The 24,968-nt window shown below is 58.8% G+C and overlaps 1 protein-coding gene across 1 annotated transcript; it reads left to right on the forward strand.

The window, feature by feature from the left end:
• VSIG10L2 (V-set and immunoglobulin domain containing 10 like 2) lies at positions 1-24,658 on the forward strand. Its single transcript, XM_067566808.1, has 13 exons — positions 1-200; positions 5,128-5,234; positions 8,417-8,764; positions 10,288-10,560; positions 11,018-11,293; positions 12,906-13,166; positions 14,218-14,478; positions 15,113-15,403; positions 16,775-17,089; positions 22,345-22,467; positions 23,078-23,102; positions 23,642-23,775; positions 24,549-24,658. The coding sequence occupies exons 1-13, from the start codon at positions 1-3 to the stop codon at positions 24,656-24,658; spliced, it is 2,724 nt and encodes a 907-aa protein (XP_067422909.1).
• Positions 24,659-24,968: the final 310 nt, after the last annotated feature.

Raw genomic sequence — 24,968 nt, forward strand, 5'->3', positions numbered from 1 at the left:
ATGGTGCCCCTTCCCCAGAAGAAGCTGCCGGACCTGGTGGCTCACAGAGGGTTGCTCGTGGGCTACAGAGGCATCACCCACAGACCGGCCTTCCTCACGTGCCGGCTACAGGCGGCAAGCGTGTCCCAGAGGAAGCCCGTGGGCTGGGATGACTCACGCTGCCTCCATCCCATCCTGCGTCATCTAGTTCGCGTCAGACGGTGACTGCAGGGCGCAGCCCGGAGCGTCCTGTAGGCTGCCTGCCCTGTGATTCAGACACCCCGCTAAGCCACAGCTCCTCTGCTCCCTTCGCCCGGTACCAACATCAACCGCAACCCCCTTGTGCCGGCTCAGCTGCTGCCTCCAGCACGTAGGGGCTGCCATTCCCCACCCCCCCAGGGAGTAATCAGGCACATCGCCCCCACTTCTCCCGACACGCCCAGCCCCAGGGCTCCCCCCAGGCTGAATCACACACTAGCCCTTAGGCTGCGAGTTCTCCGGGCAGCCCCCAGCACAGTCTAGGGAGCCATTTATCTGGCCCTCATCCCTATCCAAGCACCTCCCAGTCGTCAAAGGATTTGACACCCCCCTCCCCTCCCCGTCATAGGGGAGGATCACCCCCATTCGCCAAAGGGGAACCAAGGCCCAGCGTAGATCACGTGACTTCCCCAATGTCACACAGAAGGTCTGTAGCAGAGCCATTATTTGAACCTGCATGTTCTGGGCCCCAGTCCAGTGCTCTCTCCACTCGACCATCCTTCCCAATGGAGGCCTGATTTTGGTTGGGACCACGAGGGGTTACTGTCATACGAACCATCACCGTAATAAATATCAACCCGGACAACAGAGCCCCTCCTTCGAGGAGATGAACTGAGGGAACATGGGGCCCCAGAGAGCTGAGTGGAAGGTATGGCCCCGCGATCAAGGAACTAGCCGGGGAGCTCTCCCTCCCTGGCGTTTTCTAACCCTGCACTTGTGAGGTTAGTAAACTGCGGTAATAAGAAGCAGCTCAACACGGAGGGTGTGTGGGCTGGAGGGAAAACTGGCTCCCATGTTTTTCTGGCAGTCCCCGTAATGAGGAACAGTCGACGGCACGAGCTCCAGGAGTGCTTAGCGTCATCCCGGGCTGAAAGTTCCCCTGGGGGTCGCTCACTGGTGGGACCCGTCTGTTGAACCAGAATATTCAGAAAGGGGTAAATACGTTACAGACCGCCAGGAGCTCAGATCCTGTGCCAGGGGGTTCAGTTTTATATTTAACCCGCCTCAGCCCGAATGCCTTTCATTTGAAAGGCAAACAGCAGAAGAAGAAAGAAGAAACGGCCAACCCCCTGGAGGCAGCTCAGCGTGTGTCACACGCTGCAGCTCACCCGAAGACAAGGTGGCGGCTGGTTCTGGCCGACAGCAGAGCCCCAGGAACGAGAGGCCCTAGGAGTTACACACCCCTCGCCTGGAGGGCGGTTCCCCAAGCAGCACAGCGCCTTAGTTACCAAGCCGGGGTGTTTGTGCAGGACTGACGCAGAGGGTGGAGGGGTGCAACTTGACTCACCAGCACAGCTGTCCGGGGGTCTCCCGTCCAAGCACAGGCTTTCCCCGCCATGCATTTCTCAGGAGATTTGCATGAGGTGATGGGCCTGACGACACGTCACCTGCACATGGGTTCTCCTGGGAGCTCGCTGCGGAGTCACGGATGTGGCTGCAAATGCTGCTGCTGATCAGGTGGGAGTGAAAGGAGCATGTCTAGAAAAGTTGCTATAAAGACCCCCGAGGAATTGCTGGAGGAGCCAGGCATACATTTCCAACTCCCATCTAGGTTTGCTTGGCTGTCTGGAAGTGAGATTTTGGTTTGGTCTCATCTTTCGTTACAGAGTTGGCGTTATTATTTATCTATTGGGACGATCGCTGTACCTCTGAGCCCCAGTCATGCGCCAGGACCCCCCTGCTCCAGGACACAGAACAAAAAGATGGCACCTGGTTTCTGTTTCTAGTTGGCTGGCCGCTGCTCTGTAGAAGAAGGCTATTTTCATAGTGGTGGGAACCGTAAGTGCATGGCAAAAGATGGAAGGAGGAGCCCTGGAAATCTGGGTCAGCCCATGGAACCTTTTGCCAGGGGATGTTGTGAAGGTATAACAGGTATTCAAAAAAGAAGTAGGTAATTTCATGAAGGACAGGTCCATCAATGGCTATTAGCCAAGATGGGCAGGGACACAGCCCCATGCTCCGTGTGTCCCTAAACCTCCAACTGCCAGAAGCTGGGACTGGCCGACCTGGGATGGATCACTCAGAATTGCCTTGTCCTGTCCATGCCCTTTGGCACCGGCCACTGCCAGAGACAGGCTACTGGGCTCGGTGGATCACTGGCCGGTCTGTTCTTACAAAAGACGAGAATCACACGTAGCAAATGACTTTGACTGGGAGATTCGGGGAGGAGAGATCTCTGGGGAGCGGTTCCTTGTCTCTCCCTGGCTACAGCTGGAGTTTATACTGCTTTGAATGACCTGGAGCCTTTGTCTGGGAATGATACGCTGAGATCTCTCGTCCTGCTACGGGCTTTAGTTTGTTTTGACGTGTTTGCAAGGGCTCGAGAGGTGAGAGCTTGTGGAACAATTCTATTACTTGTTCGCAGGACTTCAACACCCCTGTAATGAATAGATGGGTCTTTGCCAGCAAAGCAAAGTAAACAGTGTCCAATTTTGACTTGATGGTTTTGCTGGTTGCCCCAGAATTGAAAGGTGAAAAACTGCCACTTTGCTGTGAAATCAGGGCCATGCCTCCGAGAAAACGAACACTCTCTCGCGGGCTGATGGAGTTTGCTCTCCTACAGATCAAAACGGGGCCGTAACGGCCTCAGCTCACCTTGCCCTGAATGTCTGAGATGCTGCGATCAAAGGAGAGAGAAAGAGAGAGCAAGCGCCAGCCGTCCCCTTTTGCAGGCAGGGAATGGGAAAAAAATATACGAAGGGACGTGCAGGGAAAAAGAGAAACGTAGGAGAAAAAGGGCCAGTTTATTAAACACAAGGCAAAGCCAAACAGGTTAAGTCACCCCAGCCTCAGGCCAGATGAGTGTAAATTAGCTCGGCGTGGCTGTGACTCCCAGGACGTCTCCAAGACAAACAGCCCTCATCCTGTCCCAGAAAAGCTTTTATGGAAACTTCTAGTCCAACACTCCTGCCTCTGTCTGCAGCAGCGAGCGGGCTGCGGCGGTTGGCCTCTCGCTAGAGATCCAGCCCACGCCGTCGCTTACAATGACAGTTTTTCTAGCAAGCGTTGCTGCGGGTAACCGTGCAGCTCGAATGCTGGGGACACTGGTGCGCTGTTCTCCGGGGCCAGGCGCTGGAGGGGTATTCACCCGGTCACGTCCCAAACAGGAGGCGTATGGTGAGGTGCTAGCTGTGTACTAGTCCACAACGACGCCATGCATAGCTGGCTGGGTAGCTCAGAGGATGAATTCAGGCTGAATTCAGCTCAGATCCAAGCCCTGCGTTAATATTAACTACACAGTGTACAGGGCAGCCCCCATGCCCCGAAGGGAGCACAGTCTATGGGCTTGACCCCAGTCTCGCTGAAATCCATGGCAAAGCTCCCATTGCCATTCGGTGCACAGGATCAGCACCTCATTGGGACGACCAACGGACCATTATGATCCCTCTAGCACAGATGGGGAACCGAGGCTGAGAGAGACAAGTTCCCCGACGTGCTGTAGTTTGCAAGGGGAGTCAGTCAGTGCATAGGAGGGAACTTTTAATGCGCAGCCCTGGATTCACACGGCCTGCTAGTGCCTGGTAGATCTGCACCTAGCTTGCCACACGCGACCGACTCTCCGTCTAGACAAGCCCTGTCTCACTTGCCTGGATCCCACAGGCAGGGGCCGACCCCAGCGTCAGTCCAGCGCCTTAACCACAAGATCATCCTTCCTCTCTGATGTGTAGCACCTTGACTGAGACTGAGGATTAAACGGGCTCCTGGCCCTCTCCCCAGTCTCTGACCCCTAGGTACAGTTTACCCAGATCCAGGGAAGAGGTGGACAGGTGCTGTGCGATAACGTTCCTATGGCCAGGCAGATTTCACTCCCCGGAGATGTGAACTAGCCGCAGCCAGTTTGCTATCATGTGCACCAAACTCCACTGCAGCGTCCTTCGGCACATCCCAGAATGGACAACTCCAGGTCTCAGCAATGGTCCCCTCGGGAGGGTTAGCACGGTCAGCGAACCGACTCTCTGGCGGCCGCATTTTCTGTTCTAAGCCAAGGGCCGGTGAAAGCCAAAGGCAGCGAGCGGTGCCGGGAGAGGATCGTGCTCCTTGGAGACGCATCCCAGGGCTACGCTGGGAATATCACCCGGGTTTCCAGGTCTTTCTGCCACTCAGGAGGTAGCAGAGCAGGACTAAGGAAAATGTTTGGAGGATCCACTTGTGCCATGGGCTGCGCATTCTTCAATGATTCCATCAATGCTCCGTCCTGGGCCAACCGAATCGCCACAGCCGGGCACCCGGGCGCTGGTTTCCATGCTCTGGAAGCGGGGGGAAGCAGCAGGGAGTGAGTGATGTAGTGGGATACAGGAGAGCAGGCCTGAGAGGCGAGGTGGGTGAAGGCTGAGCACAGCTGAGGAGGTGAGGTTGATAGGGGCAGGGCGGAGTGGAGCCACGGGCTCGTGCTTCCAAGACGTGATGGCCGAGCAAGGAATCTGTCCCCATGCGGGGGACATCGCAGTTACGCCTTGTCGCGGACTGGGCAGTGCTGTTGAGACCCGGCCCCTGGGCAGTCCTGCTGGCCTCCTGATCCTGACAGAAGCTGCTCAGCCCAGGGGTTTGTCCCTTTCTGCTGTTTTTAATGCTGGGATGAAAGTTAAACCCACCATGTCATGCCTAACGTCGCTCCCCTGGGAGGTGGGCTGTGAATGCTACACAGTAGCGCATTGAAATCTTGTTTTCTCTGCTGCCTCCTTCCGTCTCTGGAAGCACCCTAACTGAGAGCGGGCTCGCGCCCCAGACTCAGGTCTGAATGCTCCCCCCAGCCGTGGAATGGGCAGCCAACAGGTGCCAGGGAAAAGGGGTTTCTGGCCGGAAGAGGCCCCCTAGTAACTGGCTTTCTGAAAGGGACGTTTTACACTCCAGATAAGAGTAACGGGGTCTCGTGCTTTTGTGTTTGGGCAGATCCCTCTGCAAGGGTCGGGATGGAAATCTGCGTCTGGTGTTCAGCGCTGCACAGATAGCCAGGTGCATTGTGACCCAGGAGTGGGTGGTTCACACAGCAAAGCGGAGTAAGTCGGGGCCCAGGAGCGAGGAATTGGGGTGACACAGCCACACACCAGTCCAGATTGCGGGGGGGGGGGGGATGTCACACTGTGGATGCAGCCAGCTACGCCCCCCAGTGCCCAGTTTACATTATATAGCCTACCTGGAGAAGGTCCTGGGCAGGTGACGACACCCCTACCCCAGTGATCAGAAATGACTATAGACGCTGGCTGGATCTTCCTCGGGTGCCCATATCTTCAAAGAGTGAAGATGATTCCCTCCCTCGTACTCTGTATCAAGCCCAGGCTGGTGTTTCGAGGTCTCCCCCTCTGCCCCCCCAGCCCTCAGGCGTACACACACATGGAGAGAGACCCCAGCCCCATTCACTGGAGGGGCAGAGAGACCCTGGCCTGAAACATGGGCATGGATTTCTTGGCTGTTGCCTGAAGGTGCTGGGAGGAGGGGGAGGCGGCCCCTGGCTCTGTTGGTCGGGCGGTTTCCCCTGCTTTGCTCTGGAGTCTGTGATAACCTGAAGTTTCAAGCACAGCTAAGGACTGAGGTGCAGGGAGAGGCCCTCACAGCCCTGGGCAGCACCCCAATTCCTCACCATCAGACCCCAGATCCGCCCTTCAGTATTTTCAATCCCGATTTCCAAGGACGTGAGACACCAGGCGAAGCAAATGGGCCAGGGAACGCCGTAGAGAGGTGCCTGCATAATAGATCGAGGAAATGTGATTAAGGAAGAGAAGGGACATGAATAATTGAAGATTAATCAGGGACTATTCAGAGTAACCTGAGCCCAAACTGGGCTGCATTTAGATGGGTGGGAGATTGAAAGAGGAGTCAGAAGCGTCCTGCTCCCGCACCACGGAGATTATTCAGGGCTCTGGAGTCATCAGCAGATGGAGGTAGTGGCAGCAGGGCCGGGTGCAGAGTGAGATGCGCCAGCGTGAAGTGAGTTAAGGGGTGCCCGGCTCTCTCTTGGCGTGACATGGAGCAATGGATTATGGACCAGCAAGGAACGTACAGTTTAGAAACCTGCTGAAAATATTTTGCCTTCTCCCAACAGTGGCTTACGGTGAGTAGCGTGCTCCTCTGTTTCCTGGGCGACGGTGGGAGGATGCTCCCACACAGAGGGAATGGACTAGGTACATTGCTATGGGCCCGATTGCCCAGTGCCCAGCACCTGTGCAAAGCCACGACGAAATGGTCCCGTTCTGATCTGGTAGCGCTTTGCACTGGTGTAGATGATGATACATGGTGCAGAGCAACGGTGCGTCTGGCCTGACAAACCCATTGGAGGAAGTGAAGGATTAATTCCAAGTGTAGGGGTCCCAGAAATAGCGTCTTAGTGCTTCAGGCCCCAGCCTCGCTGGGTTTACACTTGTGGGGCACATTCGGGGCTGGCACAAGGTGACAACTCCACAGCCCTGGATCCTGAAGTCCTCTGTGGGCCCAGAGCCCAGGGCACCCAGCTCATACGGCATGACCTTTCAGCTCGTGAGAGAGCCCAGCGAGGCAGTGGTTTCTGTACTGAGGGGACCCGTCCCCTAGGAACTGGCTGGAAACACAGCCTTTCAAAGGGAGTCTCTGCCAGGGAAAACGTCTGTCCCCAGCAAGCCTGGGCCGCAGCAGGGAAATGGGGAAAGCTGAAATCTGTGCCTGCCTGGGAGAGCGGGTCATGGTGAGCGGCTGAGCCAGGCGTTTAGCAGCACGGTGCCCCGTGGCTGGATCGTGGGAACAGACGTGGAGAAAGCCAGGCGGGGGAGCGGCTCAAAGAACCGGCAGGATCAGCGCTGCTCAGGTCGCAGGAGACTGGGCGGGTTCCAGACAGGGCTGGTAACAAAACTGGACAGAATTATCACTGCAAATATTAAACCATCAGTAGCGTATCAGCCAGCAAGAGTGTCCTAAGCCCTCCTGTTTCTGCTAACTACTGGGGCCTGGGAACTCTGGTTACCCCCTAGTTACCTACTGCAGGGTTTCGGCCTCTGAAGTACTGGTCGCCGTGGGCAACATGACTGTGGACCCGCTGGGCCCTTGGCTGGAGCCAGAACGGCAATTCCTGTCTTGCAAGGCACCTTACAAAAATTAAATCAAGTTTCACGACACCCTTGTGTGAGGGATAGTCGCATCAGCCATTGCTGAACTGCGACCAGCTCCAGGGCAGGGCATGGCAGCTCTTTGTAACAGCTCTCCTGACAGTTTAGGACAGGAAGTAAAGAGCAGTGGAGCTAGTTGAAGCTGCAGGGGGAGTTTCTGGAGGCAGGGTTTCAGTCACTGAGTTGGAATCTGGCCAGGGAACCAAACCCAGTGCCCCGAGCCCATGGGGTCTTTAATGAGCAGTGATGACCAGGACCTCTCTTTATGTCTCATGGTGGCCCAACTCTGCCCAAAGTTAGGGACCTGAATAAGTGGCCTTGTTCTTAGCAGGGCTCCGTCGGCTCGCACTGAAGGCGAAGGGAAGTCTGCTGGGGCACTGGATGGCAGGGATGAGTGTAGCCCACTGAATCTCTAAGACGGCACATATGGAGCTTGGGTGCATTTCAGGCCTATCTGTGCCTTTGCCATGTCGCTTGCTCATCAAACAGCCAGCCGGGCTGGACCGGCGTGCCCCAGGGCTCCCTAGACAGGGCAGTGCCACACACTGCTCCGGGCTGGCATTGCAACCGGCTCAGCAAGGAAAATTATCTGGACACCTCGGACTAGCTGTGGACGTCTCCTGGTTCAAGCGCTCGCATCCAGAGGCGGCCTGGCCCTCGGAGCTGAGGCTGGGGACGGGGCAGTGGGCAGGGTTCGGGCTGGCAACCCTAGATCAGTGCTTTCCTCACTGACAGCATCGGGGGCGAAGGCGCTGCTGGAACGCAGGCCCAGATCCACAACGATACTTACGCGGTGTGACGCTCAGCGTTGCGACACCTGGCCTTCAGGTGCCTAGACAACCACAGGAATACGCTGGGGTTCACAAAGCCGGGCTCCGGCGCAGAGGCGCCCTAGGCAATGCACGGGGAGAGAGCGGTGCCAGGGAGCTGCCTGTGCTAGTCAAGGGGAGATGCCAGCAAGGGTGGCCGTGATCCCCATCGGGAAGCGGGGGGAGTGATGCACAAAGAGGCTGAATTGGCTCGCCCAAGGAGGCAGGGAGCCTGTGCCAGAGGAGGGAACCGATCACTGGTCTGCTCTAACCACTGGACCGTCCTTCCTCTCTCAGCTCAGCTGCTCCACCCGGGCGATGCGACCTACGAGGAGCAGACAGTCCGAGGGGTCCGGCACCGCTCCGTGCAGCTGGGGTGCGGCGACGTGGGCTCGCCCCTGGTGGTTTTCTGGAGCTTCACCAAGCTGGGCTCGCTCGTGCCCCGGGCCGTGGCCATCAGCAACGGGCTAGAGTCCAAGGTGGAGACGGCTGCTGCCGCCCTGGGGCAGGTGAGCCTGAGGAACGGCACCCTGGAGGTGAGCGACCTGCAGACGGCCGCTGAAGGGCGCTTCATGTGCCAGGTGATGTACGAGGAGGCCGGCGAGATCAAAGTGGGCTACTTCTACATAGAGCTGGTCGTGCTGGGTAGGTGGCATGGGGGGGCAGCACCCCCTCTGGGACTGGCTGCACCGTCAGGGCCCCCCAACCCTAACCCACAGACCTCCTGTGTCCCCTTCTGGACGGCCCTGTTACAACCCCCTTCCCCCCGGCTCCCCTCTGATCCGAACCGTGCAGAGTTTTTCAATCTGCCCTGGGCGCAGAATCAATCGAGCGCAGCATCAAAGAGCGACGCGGCAGCAGGGCCTCCGGCAGCCGGGAACAGAGGTACATGGGCAGCAGCCGCCGACGCAGCCGCGCCGAGTGACAGAGGCTCACGCACAGCAAGTGCTCTCATTCGAATGGTTTCCAGCCTGCGGCGTGGACTGCTCTGGGGCAGACAAAGCTCTTCCGGGCCGTTCTCGAAAGCCAAGGGGGCGGAGATCCTGTTGGCCAGGGTCTGAATTCCAGTCGGTGCCTACCAGGCACAAACCAGCCCCAAGCAGTCAAAGCTGATGAGTCAGGCGCCCCCCCAAATTCATGAGATCGGCTTTAAAATCACGAGATTTATAAAAAAATCTGATCTTTTGGTGCTTATCTACAAAGCTTTTTGGCTGCCTTGGCTCACGCTTACGAGTTTTTCTCCACAGCCGCTTGCTTTGTTTTTACTGACCGCTGAGACACTCGTCTCATCACCTGACTCCGGGAGCTGGGGCTTTAAGAAAAACACCAAATAGCGTACAGCTCATAATAAAAGCATGAGTGATGGCATTACTGCAACTAGCCACTGGACCCCTAGGGTGCCTGTCAGGGACACCAGAGCTAGGCACCAGCGGACCAAAGTGCAGTGGAATATCTGGCTAACATCTGGATCCAGACATCCCTAGGGAAGTTGGAACCGGGATCTGGATTCCGGTTTGGCTGTTGGGGTGCTGCCCTATTGACAGGAGAGTTACTGCAGGGCCTGGGCCGCTTGTTAGCAGGAGAACTCAGGGCATTTCGCTCCAAAGCCAGATCTCTGCTCCCTGATCCAGAGCGCCCACTGACATCAGGCATTGGCTCAGGTCCCCAGGGCGCTACCAGGGCAGCACCAGCTCAGTTGGCCAAGTGCTCTGGTTCATGGAGCTGCGCCGAGCCAGTGCCCTGCTAGCTCCATCTCGGCGGCGGGCGGAGAACCATCTGGGCAGCTCCCGCGTAGACCTCACCTCCTTTCCTCCCGCAGAGCTGCCATCTGGGTCGAAGGATCCTCCCTGCATTGGGGGCAGCTTCCAGCAGAGGGGGGCCGTCTGCCCCTGGCTCTTTACCTCTCTCTAGACCCTTCCCTCTGTCTCTAGCATTTCGGGTCTGAAGGGCACCGGCCTGGGCCGGCAAGGAGGGCTGGATTGGAAAAGAACGGGCCAGGTCCTGGAGTAGCCTGAGAGGCATGGCTTGGCTTGAGCAAGATGGGAAAGGAGCAAGCTCCAGGGATGTCGGGGCCGGGGATTTGATGGGGAACCGGGCAGCATGCACGGGGAGGAGGTGGAGTGGGGGGGGGCAGCACACCTGAGCCATGTGCCCGATTGCCCCCCCAGTTCCCGTGCCCAAGCCCTTCCTGCAGATGAACGACTCCACGCCGGTGGAAGGCGCACCGGTGGTGATGGTGTGTGCAGTGAAGGAGGGGACGCCCCCCGTCGAGTATTCCTGGCACCGCCACACCCAGCGGGAAGGCGCAGTGGCTGTCACAGAAGCAGCCGGCGGGCTGCTAGTCCTGGCGGCGAACCGCACTCACATGGGCTGGTACGCCTGCACCGCCCACAATGAGGTCAACAGCCAGACCAGCGACAGGATGTACCTCGACGTCATCTGTAAGTGACCTGCATCTCTGTCCCGCCGCGCTGCTCCCGGTCCTCCCTGCAGGGACCCCATCCTGCCAGCCCCGGCGTGGCTGCCACCCCTCCCAAGGCCGGTGGGAATTGGGGTGCTCAGACCACCCCAGCACTGGGCCCCCAATGAGCATCTCCAGAGAACATAATCAGGGCTTCCCGCCTCTGGCGTCTGATGAGAACCGAGGGTTTGGAATGGGAGTAAGATTATGATCCCCCCCCAGAGAACAACAGCTGGCAACCAACTTGGGAGTCATAACCCCATCCCTGCCCCTATCCCTGGGGGGCTGACGGCCCCCTGATGTCTCAGGAGTGGAGCCCCCTGGGCGACAGATCCCCAAGCCCGGTTCCTTGACCAAACAGATTCAGATAAACGCCCCAGCTTCTGCGCCCGCCTGCCATCAGCCAGCCGCTAACCGCATCCCACTCCGCCCCGCAGATGGCCCCGACGAACCCGTGATCAGCGTCGAGCCGTTTGCTGTTAACCAGCACGGCTTCTCAGCTAACGAGCAAGAGGAGGTGATCATGACCTGCCTGGCCCCTTCCAACCCGCCCAGCCACTACGTCTGGTTTTACAACAGCTCCCAGATCTACTCCGGCCAGAAGTACGTGATAGCCAAGATCTCCCGGACTCAGACGGGCACCTACACCTGCCTGGCCCAAAACACGCACCTCAATACGCGCACCCAGACCACCATCATCCTCACTGTCTACTGTAAGTGTGTCCCTCCCCATGACCGGGCATGAAGCCGTCTGGATCCGCTCTCTCTCTCTCTCTGGCATGTGCAGCTGCATCTCCCTTCTGGTCCCTTCTCCTCTGTCCTCTGCTTTCCCCCGCCTTGCTTCGCTTCCCTGACTCTCTGATGGTCTCCCATTAGCTAATGAGGTACCAGGAGGATAGGGCAGAGATTTGGCTGTTGGATCGAAGCCATAGCGTGGGCAGTTTAAATCTCAGGAGAAGGACGGAGATGTTTCGAACTCTGTTGATCTCGAATGATCCAGACCAAGCAGGGCCCTGTCCTTTGTGAGAGCAGAATAGTCCCCTCCATTCAGAGCTTAAAGGCCATGGGCCGATATTGACCGCGCCGCCTAGACGTGGGCCGAGGCAGGTGTTGTGTTCCATCCGGCCGGGCTCCGCCAGCGAGGCCGGCATTGCTGGGGAGGAGCAGAGAAGGGGATGTGCGAGTGAACCAGAGGCAGAGCGTCGCACCGGGGATCGCGAAGAGGGAGTCTTCGCCGACAGCCTCGGCGGCGAGCACAGCGGTAAACACCTGTGCAGCTGCTTCCACTTGGTTCGGATCTCCGGCTTCCCTTGGGAAGGCTGATTTGCTGTGGTGATCGGGGGCCCGGAGAGTGTGTCTCTGGGAGAGACTCTGGGCTCAGCGGTGAGACGCCTCGTGGAACCGTCCCGTGTGGCAGGAGATAGGGGAGAGGACATGCAAAAGAGAACTGAATTCTCTGCTAAATCCTGGGCCCTGGCAGGTTCATTCCGGGGGAGGATCTTGGCTGGTGGGATGGGGCTTGATGCAAGGGGGGCAGGGGGAGATCAGAGCGGTGGAAGGACTGGTCCTGGGGACAGGGTGGCAGCCGGAAAGGATCACTTCAGGGCGTCGCTTGCCATGAGGGTGCTGGAGGTTCGGGGGAGCGGTCGACTCTGGGCACCAGCTGGCACCGGAAGTGTGAGGCTGGCAAAGCTGGCAGCTGCCTGAAGAATCGGGGCCGGGTCCTGCTGCCTGCAACGGTCTCTGGCTCCGCACTGCGGGGGCGGCACCTAGAGGACTGGACCTGGGGGGCCAGAGACACTGGATCACTGTCCTGTCCCTGCAGCCTTGCTGCTTTCTGCCCTCTGGCGCCTCCAACGACCTGGGGGTCACTGGGCTGAGACCACAGCTACCCCAGACCAGGGTACAAACCAGGTCAGTCCAGTGGGGGCCACTCCCTCACACACAGGACCAGGCCTGCCCTGGTTCAGGCCTTGTGGAGCCAGAGGGACAGCTACGTGCCCAAGGGAACTTGACCCTCTGCTCTTCATCGGCTGCTTTTGCTTGTCAGGTTCCCGCCGTAGCTCTGCCTGCAGTCAGGGCCCACGCGGTGTGTCTCGATCTCGACCCCCTCTTCTCTCACAGCCGCCCTCCGTTGCTGACACGGCGCTCGACCAGGGCTCTGGCCACATGGGGACGAGCTCACGGAGACACACCCAGTTAGCTGGCGGCGCTTGCCACGTGCTCCCCGGTTCCCCCCAGCACCGCTTGTGCACGATGGTCTTGCGTTCTTCCCGGTGTTGCTAACTCCTCCGGCTGTTGATGCACTCTTTGCCCCGCGCACAGATCTACCCGAGGGGAAGCCCGGCTGCACGCCGTTCCCGGCTGCCAATTTCCAGGACATTGCTCTGCAGTGTTCGTGGCCCGGCGGGTTCCCCCCGGCGCGGCTGCGGTGGGCGAGATCTGGCCAGGAAGCGAATGCTGCAGCGTCCTACTCCAATGCCACCAGAATCCAGCGAGGGGCGGACGTCCGGAACGGCAGCTCATACACCTGCCTGGCTTCCCACCCAGCACTCAGAGAGGATGCTGTCTGCACCACCACTGTGTGTAAGTACCTTTGCCCTTCCGCTCCCAGGAATATAAACACCTTCAATGAGGCAGTTGGGTCCGGTGCTCTGCCCCTGATAGCCACCCCATCTTGCGGAGGTGGAGGCCCCGGCTGAGTGCAGAGACAAGGCTGACACCATGGAGAGCGGGTAAGGATCCAGCAGGCATTCGAGATACCAAGGGCCCTGGGTCTGGTAACCAGCATGCCCGGGAGCTGCGCTGGATCTAATTCCCCACGGCTGAGCAGGATTCCAGAGTCACGTCGCTCTGCGGGGATTTTGCTTGCGAGATGCCCGTGGGCCATGAAATCACTTCCAGGGCCTGCAAAAACCCTATCGCACTGCAGGGTCAAGTTGTGCTCTGATGCTGGCTTTGCACGAGGTGATGCTGTCACTTAGCCCAGGGCGATGGCTCAGCGTCACGACATAAATGTCCAAGGGGACGCTGCTGCCTGACTAAAATGCTGGGCGCTACAGGCCGTGCGTGTCTCGAGGCCGCAGATACAGGTGCTGCGAACCCCAGCGGGTGCTGACGCCCATTCGTGGTGCAGGGAAGTCTCCCGGGGTGACTGTCAGGATGTTGGCATGTTTTCTCCTGATCCCTTCATGGCCTGGTATAGTCCCTCATGAGAAATAACTCTAAAGGGACGGGGAGCCTATGGGACTGCCCTCGCTTCCCCACTTGGGCATGGGTTTTCAAGAATCCTTTTCCAGATGTGTCTGTGGCTGTGTCTTTGGGGTCTTGTCTTCGCAACTGTCCCAGATTTGGCCACGATTCTCCTCTCGCTCACACCGATGTAACGCCCTGGAGTTTCACCCAGACTCAGCAAGACCCGTGTCTCTAGGGCGTGTACCTCAGAAGGCCCAGCGTTTGTATGGCAAAGGTTTGGAGGCAGAAGATGCCCCTGAGGCCCATTGAAGAACGCCCGACTCCTCCCAGTTTATGTGGGGAAAGCCGGGATTTGGGCACCCACATGAGTGGCCAAGCAGCATCTCCTGGATGTGGGCAGGGATGCTGGTCTCTAAGTTGCTGCTGTCTCTGCTCCCCCCAGGGGTCCCTGTTGGGAACCCCACCTGCTCTGCCATGGCCACGAAGCAGAACGAGTTCCTCATGCTATCCTGCGCCTGGGCAGGAGGGCTGCCCCGCGTCACGCTCTGGTGGAGAGACTGGCGGAATCGGCTGCTGGGCGGCTTGAAACCATCCAGCAACATCCACGTCCTGAAATCCAACAGCACCCTCGGGGGCAAGGCGTTCACGTGCGTCGCCGCCCACCCGCTGCAGGCCAGCGCCACGGAGTGCCTCGTCCGGCTGGGTAAGCAGGCCGGCTGGCCTCCGGAGGGGCCGCCGGGAACCGGGGACCACGCCCCAGCGCTCAAAGCGGCCGGAAAAAAGCACGTCTGGGAGGGGATCTCTGAAAGCGACAGTGCATCTGCACGGCCGCTGAGAGACGCTGCCTGTTAGCTCCAGGAGTTGAGGCCGCCTGTGATTCTGGAGCTGAAGGGGCCGGGTCTGTCGCTGGTGCCCATATCTGTGGGTGGGCAGCCGCGGCTCAGGTCCGCAGCGAAAGGGAGGGAGGGTTTGGGCTGGGGTTTAAAGCGTGGGGTTTAAAGAATGGCCCCGTGGGCCCCCCCGGCAGCCATCTCTCGGCGATTCCTGGCTCAGAGCACTCGCTTTGCCAGCGAAAGAGGGTTTCTCGAAGCCCCGGCGAACCCCCTATGCTGGGCTTGTTCCTCATCCATCAGCGCCCAGAGCCAGGGGCCAGTAGGCCTCACCCTGCCTTCAGTGACACCTGTGCGGTCCCCCTCACCAGCCGGGGTGTCCAGGGCGGGCAGAATTAGGAACTTCAGCTCAGTTACCAATCCGGCTAATGCCTGAGCTGGTCTGGACCCCGGCGCGCTGACCCGGGAGCTGTTCTCACCCCAGTGCCTCTCTCTCTCTCCGCACAGAGGTTCCCCGGCTGGTGGCGGAGCGCGCCGAGGTGTCGCTCTTCGAGGGGGGCGAGGTGCAGCTGGCCTGCGCGCTGCAGGGCGCCCACCTGGGCGCCGAGGTGTTCTGGTACAACAACAGGCGCCAGGTGATCCGGCCGGACGCGGCGAGGTACCGGCTGCAGCAGGGCGACGCCTGGTTCAACCTGACCATCCGGGACACCGAGTGGATGCGGGACAGCGGCACCTACCACTGCGCGGCCGTGAACGCCGTGGGCAACGCCACCGTGCCCATCGCCCTGCGCGTGAAGAGTACGGCAGGGCGGGGAGGGCGCTCACGGGAGCCATGCAGGACAGGGCGCCGACGGGGGCGCAGCAGAGTGGCAGGGTGGCGTGTGCTGGGAGAAGTGGGTGGTGGGGGGGTCTTGTTGCACCCATGGAGCAGGGAGCATGACGTGGATGGGGTAGGGTCTGGTGGGGTCCACAGGGGGTTGGGGGAGGGGAAGTGGATGGGGGGGGCGGTCTGGGCCAGGGTGGAGAAGTGGGATGGGGAGGCAGTGCCGTTCCAGCTGGGTTTAGCCGGGGGCGTGTTTTGAATGCAGATTGCTAGAATCATAGCAATGGCGGGCTGGCCGGGACCTCTATGGGCCATCAAAACCAGCCCCCTGCTCTCAGGTAGGACCCCGTATTAGCTACCTCATCCCTGACAGGCGTCTGTCCAACCCGCTCTCACAAATCTCCAGTGATGGAGATCCCACGACCTCCCCAGGCACTTTGTTCCAGTGCTGAACTACTCTGATAGCTAGGAAGTTTTTCCTAATATCCAACCTAAACCTCCCTTGCTGCAATTTAAGCCCATTGCTCCTTGTCCTGTCCTGTCCTCAGAGGTTAACCAGGACAGTTTATCACCCTCCTCTTTATAACACCCTTTTATGTACTTGAAACCTCTTATCACCTCCCGCCTCTGTCTTCTCTTCTCCAGTCTAAACACACCCAGGTTTTTCAATCGCTTTTTCTTGCAACGCTGTTGACTCACAGTTCGTCTGTGATCCATGATAACCGCCAGATCCCTTTCCGCAACGTTCCTTCCGACACAGTCACTTCCCATTTTGCAAGTGTACGATTGATTGTTCTTTCCCATATGTGCTACTTGGCGTTGAATTTCATCCTATTTAGTTCAGAAGGTTGGACAAACACGTTATCCAGCCGCTGGGACAAGCGACCCTGGGTTTACCCCTCGGTTTTTATCATAGAATCCTAGAAGTTTAGGGTTGGAAGGGACCTCAGGAGATCATCTGCTCAAAGCAGGGACCAACCCCAACTAAATCATCATTTATGACACTGAGTGAGGTCATGGGGGGCTCTGGCAAACCCCAGTTTCCAGGCTGAGGCTGGTTTCACACCAGGTGGGGCAGATAAATGCACCAGTTTATTGCCTGACCTGCCAGTTGTACCCTGAGTGGAGTGAGAAAGAGAGAGAGGAAGGGAATGAGCGTGTGCAGGGGAAAGTGTGTGGCACAGATGAGGCGTCTTTGTGCATGTGTACGAAGTGCAGGTGTCTGTGTGAGGTGTGCAGGTGATGGGTGACATCTCACGTGTGTGTGTGTCTGAGCGGCGGGGGGTCATGTGTGTGAAGTTGTATCTCTGGGTGCAAGCCCTGACGCACTCCCCTGCCCTCTGCAGAATACCCGACGCCCCCCAACGTGACAATCAGCAAGCTGATGTACACCCGGCAACGCACCGAAGTGCAGCTGGAGTGGGTGACCCAGGGCTCGGGGAACCTGACCGGCTTCGTCGTCCAGAGGCAAGAAGCAAAGAAAGCCTCGCTGGGCCTGTCCCGCTCGGCAGCCCCTGCCTGGGAGACGGTGGCCAGTGACATTGAGCCTGACATCCGGGACCACAGGGTCGGAGGCCTGGACCCGGCGGTGGTGTCCGCCTTCCGCATCCTGGCTGTCAACCACCGCACCACCGGGCACCCGTCCGAGGTGAAGACCCCAGGTGAAGTGACTAGCCCGCCGTTCTCTCGCCCTGGGACTCCTGCTTGGCTCCACGCTGGGGGCTGGAGCTGGGTAGCCCGTCCTGCAGCAGCTGTGGCCCACCTGTCCAGAACCCCACCCCTTTCCCCGGGCTGGGCCTGTGTGGAGGAGAAGCAGGAGGGGGTCTGTTGGGGGGCAGGTGCAGTGGGGTGAGGATGCGGGGCTGTAGCGAATGGGGGTGTATCTTGGTCCGGATCGAGCTAGACAAGCAGGACCGGGCAGGATTCGCTTCCGAGTCCCACTTAGTCAACCACCCCCTTTAGGATTCTTGTCACATTGGGATGAAGGGCCTGGAAAGCGGCCGGCTCCGGTCCCCATCTCCTCCCTGGGTGTGAGTCACAGCAAGTAGGACAGGGCTGTGTGGAGCTCCCACGAGCAAGGCTGGGCCAGGGAGGCGTCGGTTCCTGGCATGGCTGCAGTGTGGGGTAGAGATTGATTTGATTACATCAGGGTGGAGGGGGTGGTGTGATTGTGTTGGGGTGTGGGGAATGATGTGATTGTATTGGGGTGTGGGGGATAGCGTCATTGGGTTGGTGTGATTTCATTGGGGTATTGTACTGGGGTGGAGGGGACGGGTCACAGGCGTGGAGGGGGTGGTGTGATGTACAGGGGCGGAGGGGGCGGCGTGATTGTATCAGGGCGGAGGGGGCGGTGTGATTGTATCAGGGCGGAGGGGGCGGTGTACACTGGAACACCGACCAGCGTTGCTCTGCCATGCAGGGAATGTCGTGCGTGTTTCTGGTGGAGCTGAACAAAACTGCGTCCAGCCCCTGCACCCTGGGCCTGGCTGGTGCAGTGGAAGGCAGCTGGGCGAAGGGCCCAGGACTGGAATGGCAGGGGGTTGCGAGTGCAGGGTGTTGGCAGAGCAGCATGGGGGATTCCCGCAGCGGAAGAGCGGCCGGGGGAGGAGGCTGTAGTTCAGGATGAAGGAGCACCGCCAGGCCATGGCGGGGGTCAGCTGTGGGCTTGAGGAGGAGTGCGGCATTGTACTCAAACTCCACCCAGCGTCACAGTCCCAAGAATGTGCTGAACTGAAGGGCAGTGGCCTGTGAGCATTAGGTTTCAGAGTGAACACGCTGAAGCAAACAGGGCAACTCACACCACCTTTTAGCTACTGGGCCTAATTCTGTCCTCACGCAGTGTCGATCAGAAGCAATGCACCCGACTTCCGTGTTAGCTGCCACATTTTTCTGCAATCCGTATTAAGAGGGATTGGAGGTGTTAACATCCCTGGTGGGTCCTGAGACTGAGGAAGTCTTTCTTGGGCACGGCTCTGCAGAGCTGGCTGGGCCTGAAGGCCCTGCACTGCAGGTGTAAGAGTGGCTGGGAGTCACCCAACTGCCCCGCGGCTTGGATGGGAAAGGGCTCGCTGTGGTCTGATGGTGACCGGCATGAAAAGGTTCGCATGCAAAGGATCTGAAACAGGGCCCGCCCAGCGAGCGTGATCAGCCAGCGACAGATAGGCCTGATGGCACGCTGCTGCTAGCGCGGGATTTCACAGAGTGCCCATCCCCTGCCGGAGTGATGGTGCGGGGAAATCCTTGAATTTTCTCTCCGGCTCGGGATTGCTCGGGTCAGCTCTTGTGAAAATCAGTAGCTGGTTTCCTAACCCCTTCCTAGGGTAACAACAGGCCCAAGGCAAGAGGGTGCTAAGTCTGAAACAGTGTCAGAAAGACCAGAACGAACCCCCACTGCTCCTGCCTCTCCCCGTGCCGCCTCCTTGGTCCCTCTGGGCCTCGCTTTGCTGTTGCTGCTTCTCCGTTTGCATCCTGCATGGCCCCAGCCCGCTGTCCTCTTCCTGCGTCACCCCAGCAGACCCTGATGCATGAGTCGCCAGGAATGGGCTGAGATTCCTGGCGCTTTGCAGCGTGGTCTGGAGGGGACCCCTTAGCGGATGGTTTCCGGGTGATTGGCATTTCTGTTCCCCATCATCTTAATTGCACGGTTTGGTTAATCCTTCCTGCAGACGAGCATTCGTCCCTGGGAAGCACCCCCCACCCTCTCGCTCCAGAGGTTACGGCAGGTCCCCAAGAAGTCACTCTTCTCGCTTGTTTACTTGTTACTGCTAGCAGAGATTCAGGTTGATTTCACTCGTCTGTGTTCTCTGCAACACCCCAGAATCCACTCCACATTCGTTCGAGTAGGAAATAGACCAGGAGGATGCTCTGCATCACATTTGCACAGAAGAAACTCTGGACATGGCATACTCCAATTTGGCTTTATTATTTAGATGAGTGGCTTAAAATGCCCTCAAAATTCAGGGAAAATGATTTCTCTTTAAAGTGCGATTCTCCCTTGAAAAACAACTAAAATGGTCCTGTCTCTTTGCTGGTTGGGAAAAGATTGGTTTTCCCCTGCGAAAATTTTCCACAAAAACAAAGGGTTTGTTTTCATTGAAATTTTTCTTAACAGTAGTTTTTTGGGGGAGGGTTTATCAAAAATACCAAAAAGTCTCCATTTTTGGCAGTGACATTTTCAGTTCAAACCCTACAATTTCTGACGGAAACAGGCATTTTCACCAACAGATTCACATCTTCATCGAAAAGCTGGTGTTTGGCAAGTCACCAGAAACTTTTCAACCAGGTCTGCCCCCTGTGCGCACTAGCGTTGGATCTGCTGACTTTAGGGCCCAAAATAAGAGCCAAAGAGCTTATTATTTATTCTGCTATCGCACCTTGGAGTCCCAGTTGTGGACCGCACCTCACTGTGCTAGGTGCTGTACAAACCATAGAAGAAAAAAACAGTCTCTGTCCCAAACAGACTACAATCTGAGTATGTTTAAAGCTCTCGCAGAGCCAGCCCAGCACCGGGAAAAGCAGCTGAGGTCTGTTCTGTCCTGGCCATCATGAACAGGATCCTTTGCTACGTCCCAGTTGGTTGAGGTGTGCAGCCAAACAAGGTGCCTGGGTGTTGCTGAGGGCACAAAGTGAGACGCTGCTGATTTCTGAGATGGGCAGCCCTGGCATGACACTCAGATCCCAGCCTGAGTCTGCCGGGACGTCAGCTAGAAACCCCCCCTTTTTACCTGAGAACTGAGCACATTCAGGGAATAGACATGGAGCCCAGCCATGCCCTTTTTACAGTCCCTTTTCAGCTAGAGCCGTACTTTAAAACCTGCTTCGGGGTGTTTCTCCAAGTGGTGCCTCCCCTAGGCAGCCAGCTGAGCACTGATCTTCACTGATGGCGCTGGAGGCAGATGAGGTGAGTAGGGGTGAGGACGAAGCAATAGCTCCCCGGACAGGAAAAGTCTTACCTTGCAGCTGGGAAAACCAGGGTGTTTCGTCCTTCTCTGGCGCCTTTCATAGGAGGGACTCAAAACACTTTCTGAACATTAAACCCCACGATACCACTGCCAGAAAAGTAGGTGTCGTATAGCTAGAGAAACCGAGGCACAGACTGGCAAAGAGACTGGAAACCTGGGCCACGCCTCTGTTCAGGAGCAGAGCTGGGAATCAAATGCAGGGGTCCCGACTCCAGTCCAGTGCCGTGCAGTGAGCATTGGCTGGCCCATTCACAAATCCCTGGGCGAGCTCTGCACGACACGGCCCAGCTAGGCTAGTGTTGGTAAGGCGCAAAATGAAAATGAACTGCAAAAGGAACCAATGGGCTATTTCCTAGGCAATACCGAAAACAGCTGGGGTCTGCCACAGGATGGCAGTCCGGGATCCCACAGGGGCCAGGAACATCCGTCACAGAGACTGTATTTAAAATCTCATTAATCCTTTGGTGGGGGGATTCCCTCAGCAGAGAGGAGATCTACCTAAGACGATGCTGATGCGCTGGGACCGTGGAAGGGACGGTCCCTGCCCCTAACAGCTCCCAATCTCAATAGACTGGACAGGGAAAGGATGGCGTACGTCTCTGTTTTAGCGGAGGGAAGCAGAGGCATACAGGCCCGGCTCATCAAAGATGTTCAGGCACTTACTTCCTATTGATTTCCATGGGAGTTAGGTGCCTAAATAGCTTTGAGGCGCTGGCCAGAGAGATTAAGGTTAACGAGGGGGCGTCTAAGAGTTGAGAACTGAACGGGGGGTCCCAGGACCATGCCTGCCACAAGAGCCTCCTTCCTGCCCAGCGCTAGACGTGACCCTCTACAAAAACCTAGAAGAAAATTGGTGGATTTTTTCTTGACCATCTGGATTTGTCCAGCTTTGAGCCAGCGCGTCAGTTAAATCGAGGCCAACCCCTCTGCTCGGCGGGAACTGTACAAGCGGTGGAACGTTTTCCTTTTAGGTTGTTGAACGCTAACAGTCTGCTCAGGGCTGGCCCAGCCACGCACAGAGCGCTTGTCCCAGGCCTGATTTGCCTACAAACTGCAGCAAAAATCAAAATCTTCCTCCTGCGGCAGGCTGCTCTCCTGCGTTGTCAGCGTCTGCTGCTGGCCGGACCTTATGGCAGGTGGAATCTGCAGAGAACTATCTTCAGTGCCCCCTTTCCCCGTCTCTTCCCTCTCTGCTCCAGGGTGCAGAGGCCCTCCAACCAAACTGCTAGGAGTGGGCTGGCCAGCTGGGCTTAGCCACGTCGACTCCATGCCTGGGCCTGGCCCGGATCTGAGCCATTCCCGGCAGTGTTTTAATCCTGGGCTAAGCAAAGAATTGTTGCTGGGCCCCCCCCCAACCCCTGCCTGGGACCCCACTGTCGGCGCCGAATGCCTGCGAGTGGTCCCGACTGCCTCACAGCTCCTGCAGGAGGAAATCTTTGGGTTTAAACGCCCCAGTTCGGAGTGGCTGTGAGCTCGCAACAGGAGGGTCATTCGAACATGTTTCAGTGGCTAAAGCACAGGCCGGGGGGCCAGGGCACCTGGGCACTGTACCCTGCTCTGCCACTGACTTGCTACATGGCCTTGGGCAAGTCCCTTCGCCTCTCTGTGCTTTAGTCTCCTCATCTCCTGTGCAGGGGGGGTTTAGGCTTTTCACTTGTTTGTCTGAGATCCCCTGCCAGAGAAGGACACAGTGCAAGTGGTGGCAAGGGGGTGGGTACATCGCCTCCCTTTGGTTTTGCGTCCCACCGCAAGCCCTGGGCCTCCTGGTGGGAGCGTTGCAAGGGGCGCTCAGTGCCACCTGTTTGTGCTGACACTCCCTCCTGAGCTGGTCTGAGCTACACGAGGGGTTAGAGCCCCCCCCTCGCCTGGCGAGCGGATCCCTGTCCTTAGCAGCCTCCCCCGGCTCCCCAGCCCTGGCTGCGGGGCGCTGACCCGCGGCCTGCTCTCTCTTCCAGCCGAACCCCCTTTCAACGCCTACCCTGCCGTGATGGGCGCCGCAATCACCGGGATGATCGTGGCGGCGGTGGCGTCTCTGCTGGCGTTTCAGTACATCGTCCGCAACCGGGAGAACAACCCACGTAAGTGGCGGGCGAGGCTGGGGGACCTTCTCGTGGCTCCGGGCCAATTGGGGCTGGAAGGAGACCCCCTGGGGCCTCTCTGAGGGCAGAGGGGCATCGCTCGGGGGCAGCCGATGCAGTGGAGGGCACAGGGCTAGAACAGGGACCCAACCGATGGTGCCTGGAGCTGCAGTGACAGACACACCCTGAATCAATGCTCTAGACTGGGAGGCAGCTGAGATGGGCTAGGACGGGCCGCGTGCCGGGCTGAGATGGGCTAGGACGGGCCGCGTGCCGGGCTGAGAGCTGCTTGGAAGAGCAGAGAGCTGGTACACCTGGTTCAACAGCTCGACACAACCCCATCCTCTGGCCAGAGTGCCCAGGGCCAAGGCTTTCGTGCTGCTGGCAGGGAAGGCTGAACCGCTGGCACAGGCTTCGCGTGAACATTTCCTCTGGCACCGCTCAGCAGGGAAGCCCTGCCCCGAGCCTGGCCTCGGCTCCCGGCCAGGCCTCCTGCTGGCTCCCGTTTGAGTCCCGGGTCCGGGGCCCTGCCCTGAGCCGGGGGATGGCGCCGTGGGAAGTAGTGCCGTGAGTGGTGCTTACGATGCTGTCTCCTTGTGTCGTCCCCCAGGGCTGCATGACCTGCTCTTTGGAATGTAAGTGCCCCAGGACCAGCCACCCCCCCTGAGACCAGACCCCCCCAGCCACCCACCCCTGGCCACGCTCCCCGTCACTCCCGGGACCTGCTCTCAGCCTCCACCGTAACCAGAGCCCAGCTGCCGTGGGGGTCGCTCTCAAGGCCCCAGGGTGCCTGGCGCTGGACACCCGTGGGCTAGCTGGGGGGCCCTCAGTGATGCCTACGCTCCAAACTTGCGTTGGAATCAATGGGCCCAGGTCTCCAGGCCCCTGAGAAATAAAGCCAGGACAGACAGACAGACATGGACAAACAGCAAGAAAGCAGCGTGCCAAGCGGCCATCCCCATTCCGTCCCAGCGTTGCCTTTGCCCCCCCGCCCTGCCCCACGCTCGTCCATGTGCTTGTCTCTCCGGCTTGCCGTCCTTGCCTTCAAGGCTCTGTCCCTGCATCCAGCTCAGCCGCCAGTCCCTCCCGTAGCCCCTCGCGCCGGCTGGGGCGGGCCAGGCGCTCTTTGAGGAAGGGTTTTAGGAACCTGGGTCTGTTCCACCCTTGTGACCAGGGCTGGCCCGGATGCTCAGGAGCACATCAGCATGCCGGAAGACGCAGAGACGGCCGCAGGCGTGGAAGATGGCACGGGAGAGGAGCTTGCGGGTGCAGCCCCTCCATCCCCCCCAGCTGGGGAGGCATCAGCAGGTAACTAGGGAGCAGTGCGGCCGAGTAAGCAAAGCTGGCTGCGCAACTGGCCACATGTCCTGCTCAGCTGTGCTAGCTAGGAGGAAATGGGAGGGACGAGCTTCATAAGGCCCCTGCATGTGCTGATGCTGCCAGAGAAGGAGAAGAAGAAGAAGGTTGGCCCAGTGGTTAGCCTAGAACTTGGAAGACCTGGATTCAGTTCCTTGCTCTGCCACAGACTCCCTGGGTGACCCTGGGCAAGTCACTTAGCCGCTGAGCCTCAGTGCCCATCTGTACAGGGGGGATCATATCCCTGCCCTGCCACAAGGGGGAGAGCGGGGAGAGTTGTGAAGACTGTGCTGCTCAGATACGACAGTGAGGGGGGCCCCGAGAAGCGACCCTGCATTTCAGGGTAAGCCAGCCTCAAGTGCACCCCGTCACTTAAATCATGGCCATCTCGCCTGATGCCTGACTCTGACTGGCCAAGATCAGAGGTGGCAGAAGAAGGTGCCAGCAGTGGGCAGCTATGGAAAAACACCCATCCCCAAGGGAGGTTTCTTCCTGACCCGGACAATGGCTGGCTGGCTTGTGCCCTGGAGCATGGGGGTTTATTGTCCTTGTTTATGGCAGTAGCATGCAGGCCTAGTGTGCGGGGTTAGGGAGGGCCAGGGGAATTCCTGGAGGACACTGGCGTGCGTAGGGCGCACACAGGTACTGGAGCTCACCAGGGGCTGTGTGGTGTCTGGAGCCTCCAGCGCTCGGTGATTTGCAGTGTGCGTCTCTCCCTCCCGCAGAGCATCACCCAGAGCCCCCTACAGCGGCCCAGGAGGCCCCCCCAGCTCCAGATGTCGCCGCTGACGAGCCTCCGGTCAACGTCACAATCACCGTGACCGCGACGTCGTGAATCCCAGCGGGTCCCCCCCTCCCCCAAGACGGGCTGCAGCCAGGGGAGGGGGTCTGGCCCATACCGGGCCCCAGCACAAGGACTGGCACTGCCAGGTGCCTGAGAGCAGAACGTCCCCTGGGGGTGGCGCCCCGCGGCAGGGCTGGCGCCGCGGGAAGGATGGTCGCTGTGTGGTCGCACCGTGAGGCTTGACATCCGCTGAGGTTTTGGCTCTTTTTTCCTCCCCTGTAGAGCTTAGCAACGCAGCACTTTCCTGTCCCGCTCACCCGGCTCCATGGTGCCCGGTGCAGCCCCGGCCTGCAGAACCGGC

The sequence above is a fragment of the Emydura macquarii genome, unplaced genomic scaffold, assembly GCF_026122565.2.
Source record: "Emydura macquarii macquarii isolate MOO-44397 ecotype Brisbane River unplaced genomic scaffold, CSIRO-AGI_Emac_v2 contig_312, whole genome shotgun sequence".
In the NCBI taxonomy this organism is placed as follows: Eukaryota; Metazoa; Chordata; order Testudines; family Chelidae; genus Emydura; species Emydura macquarii.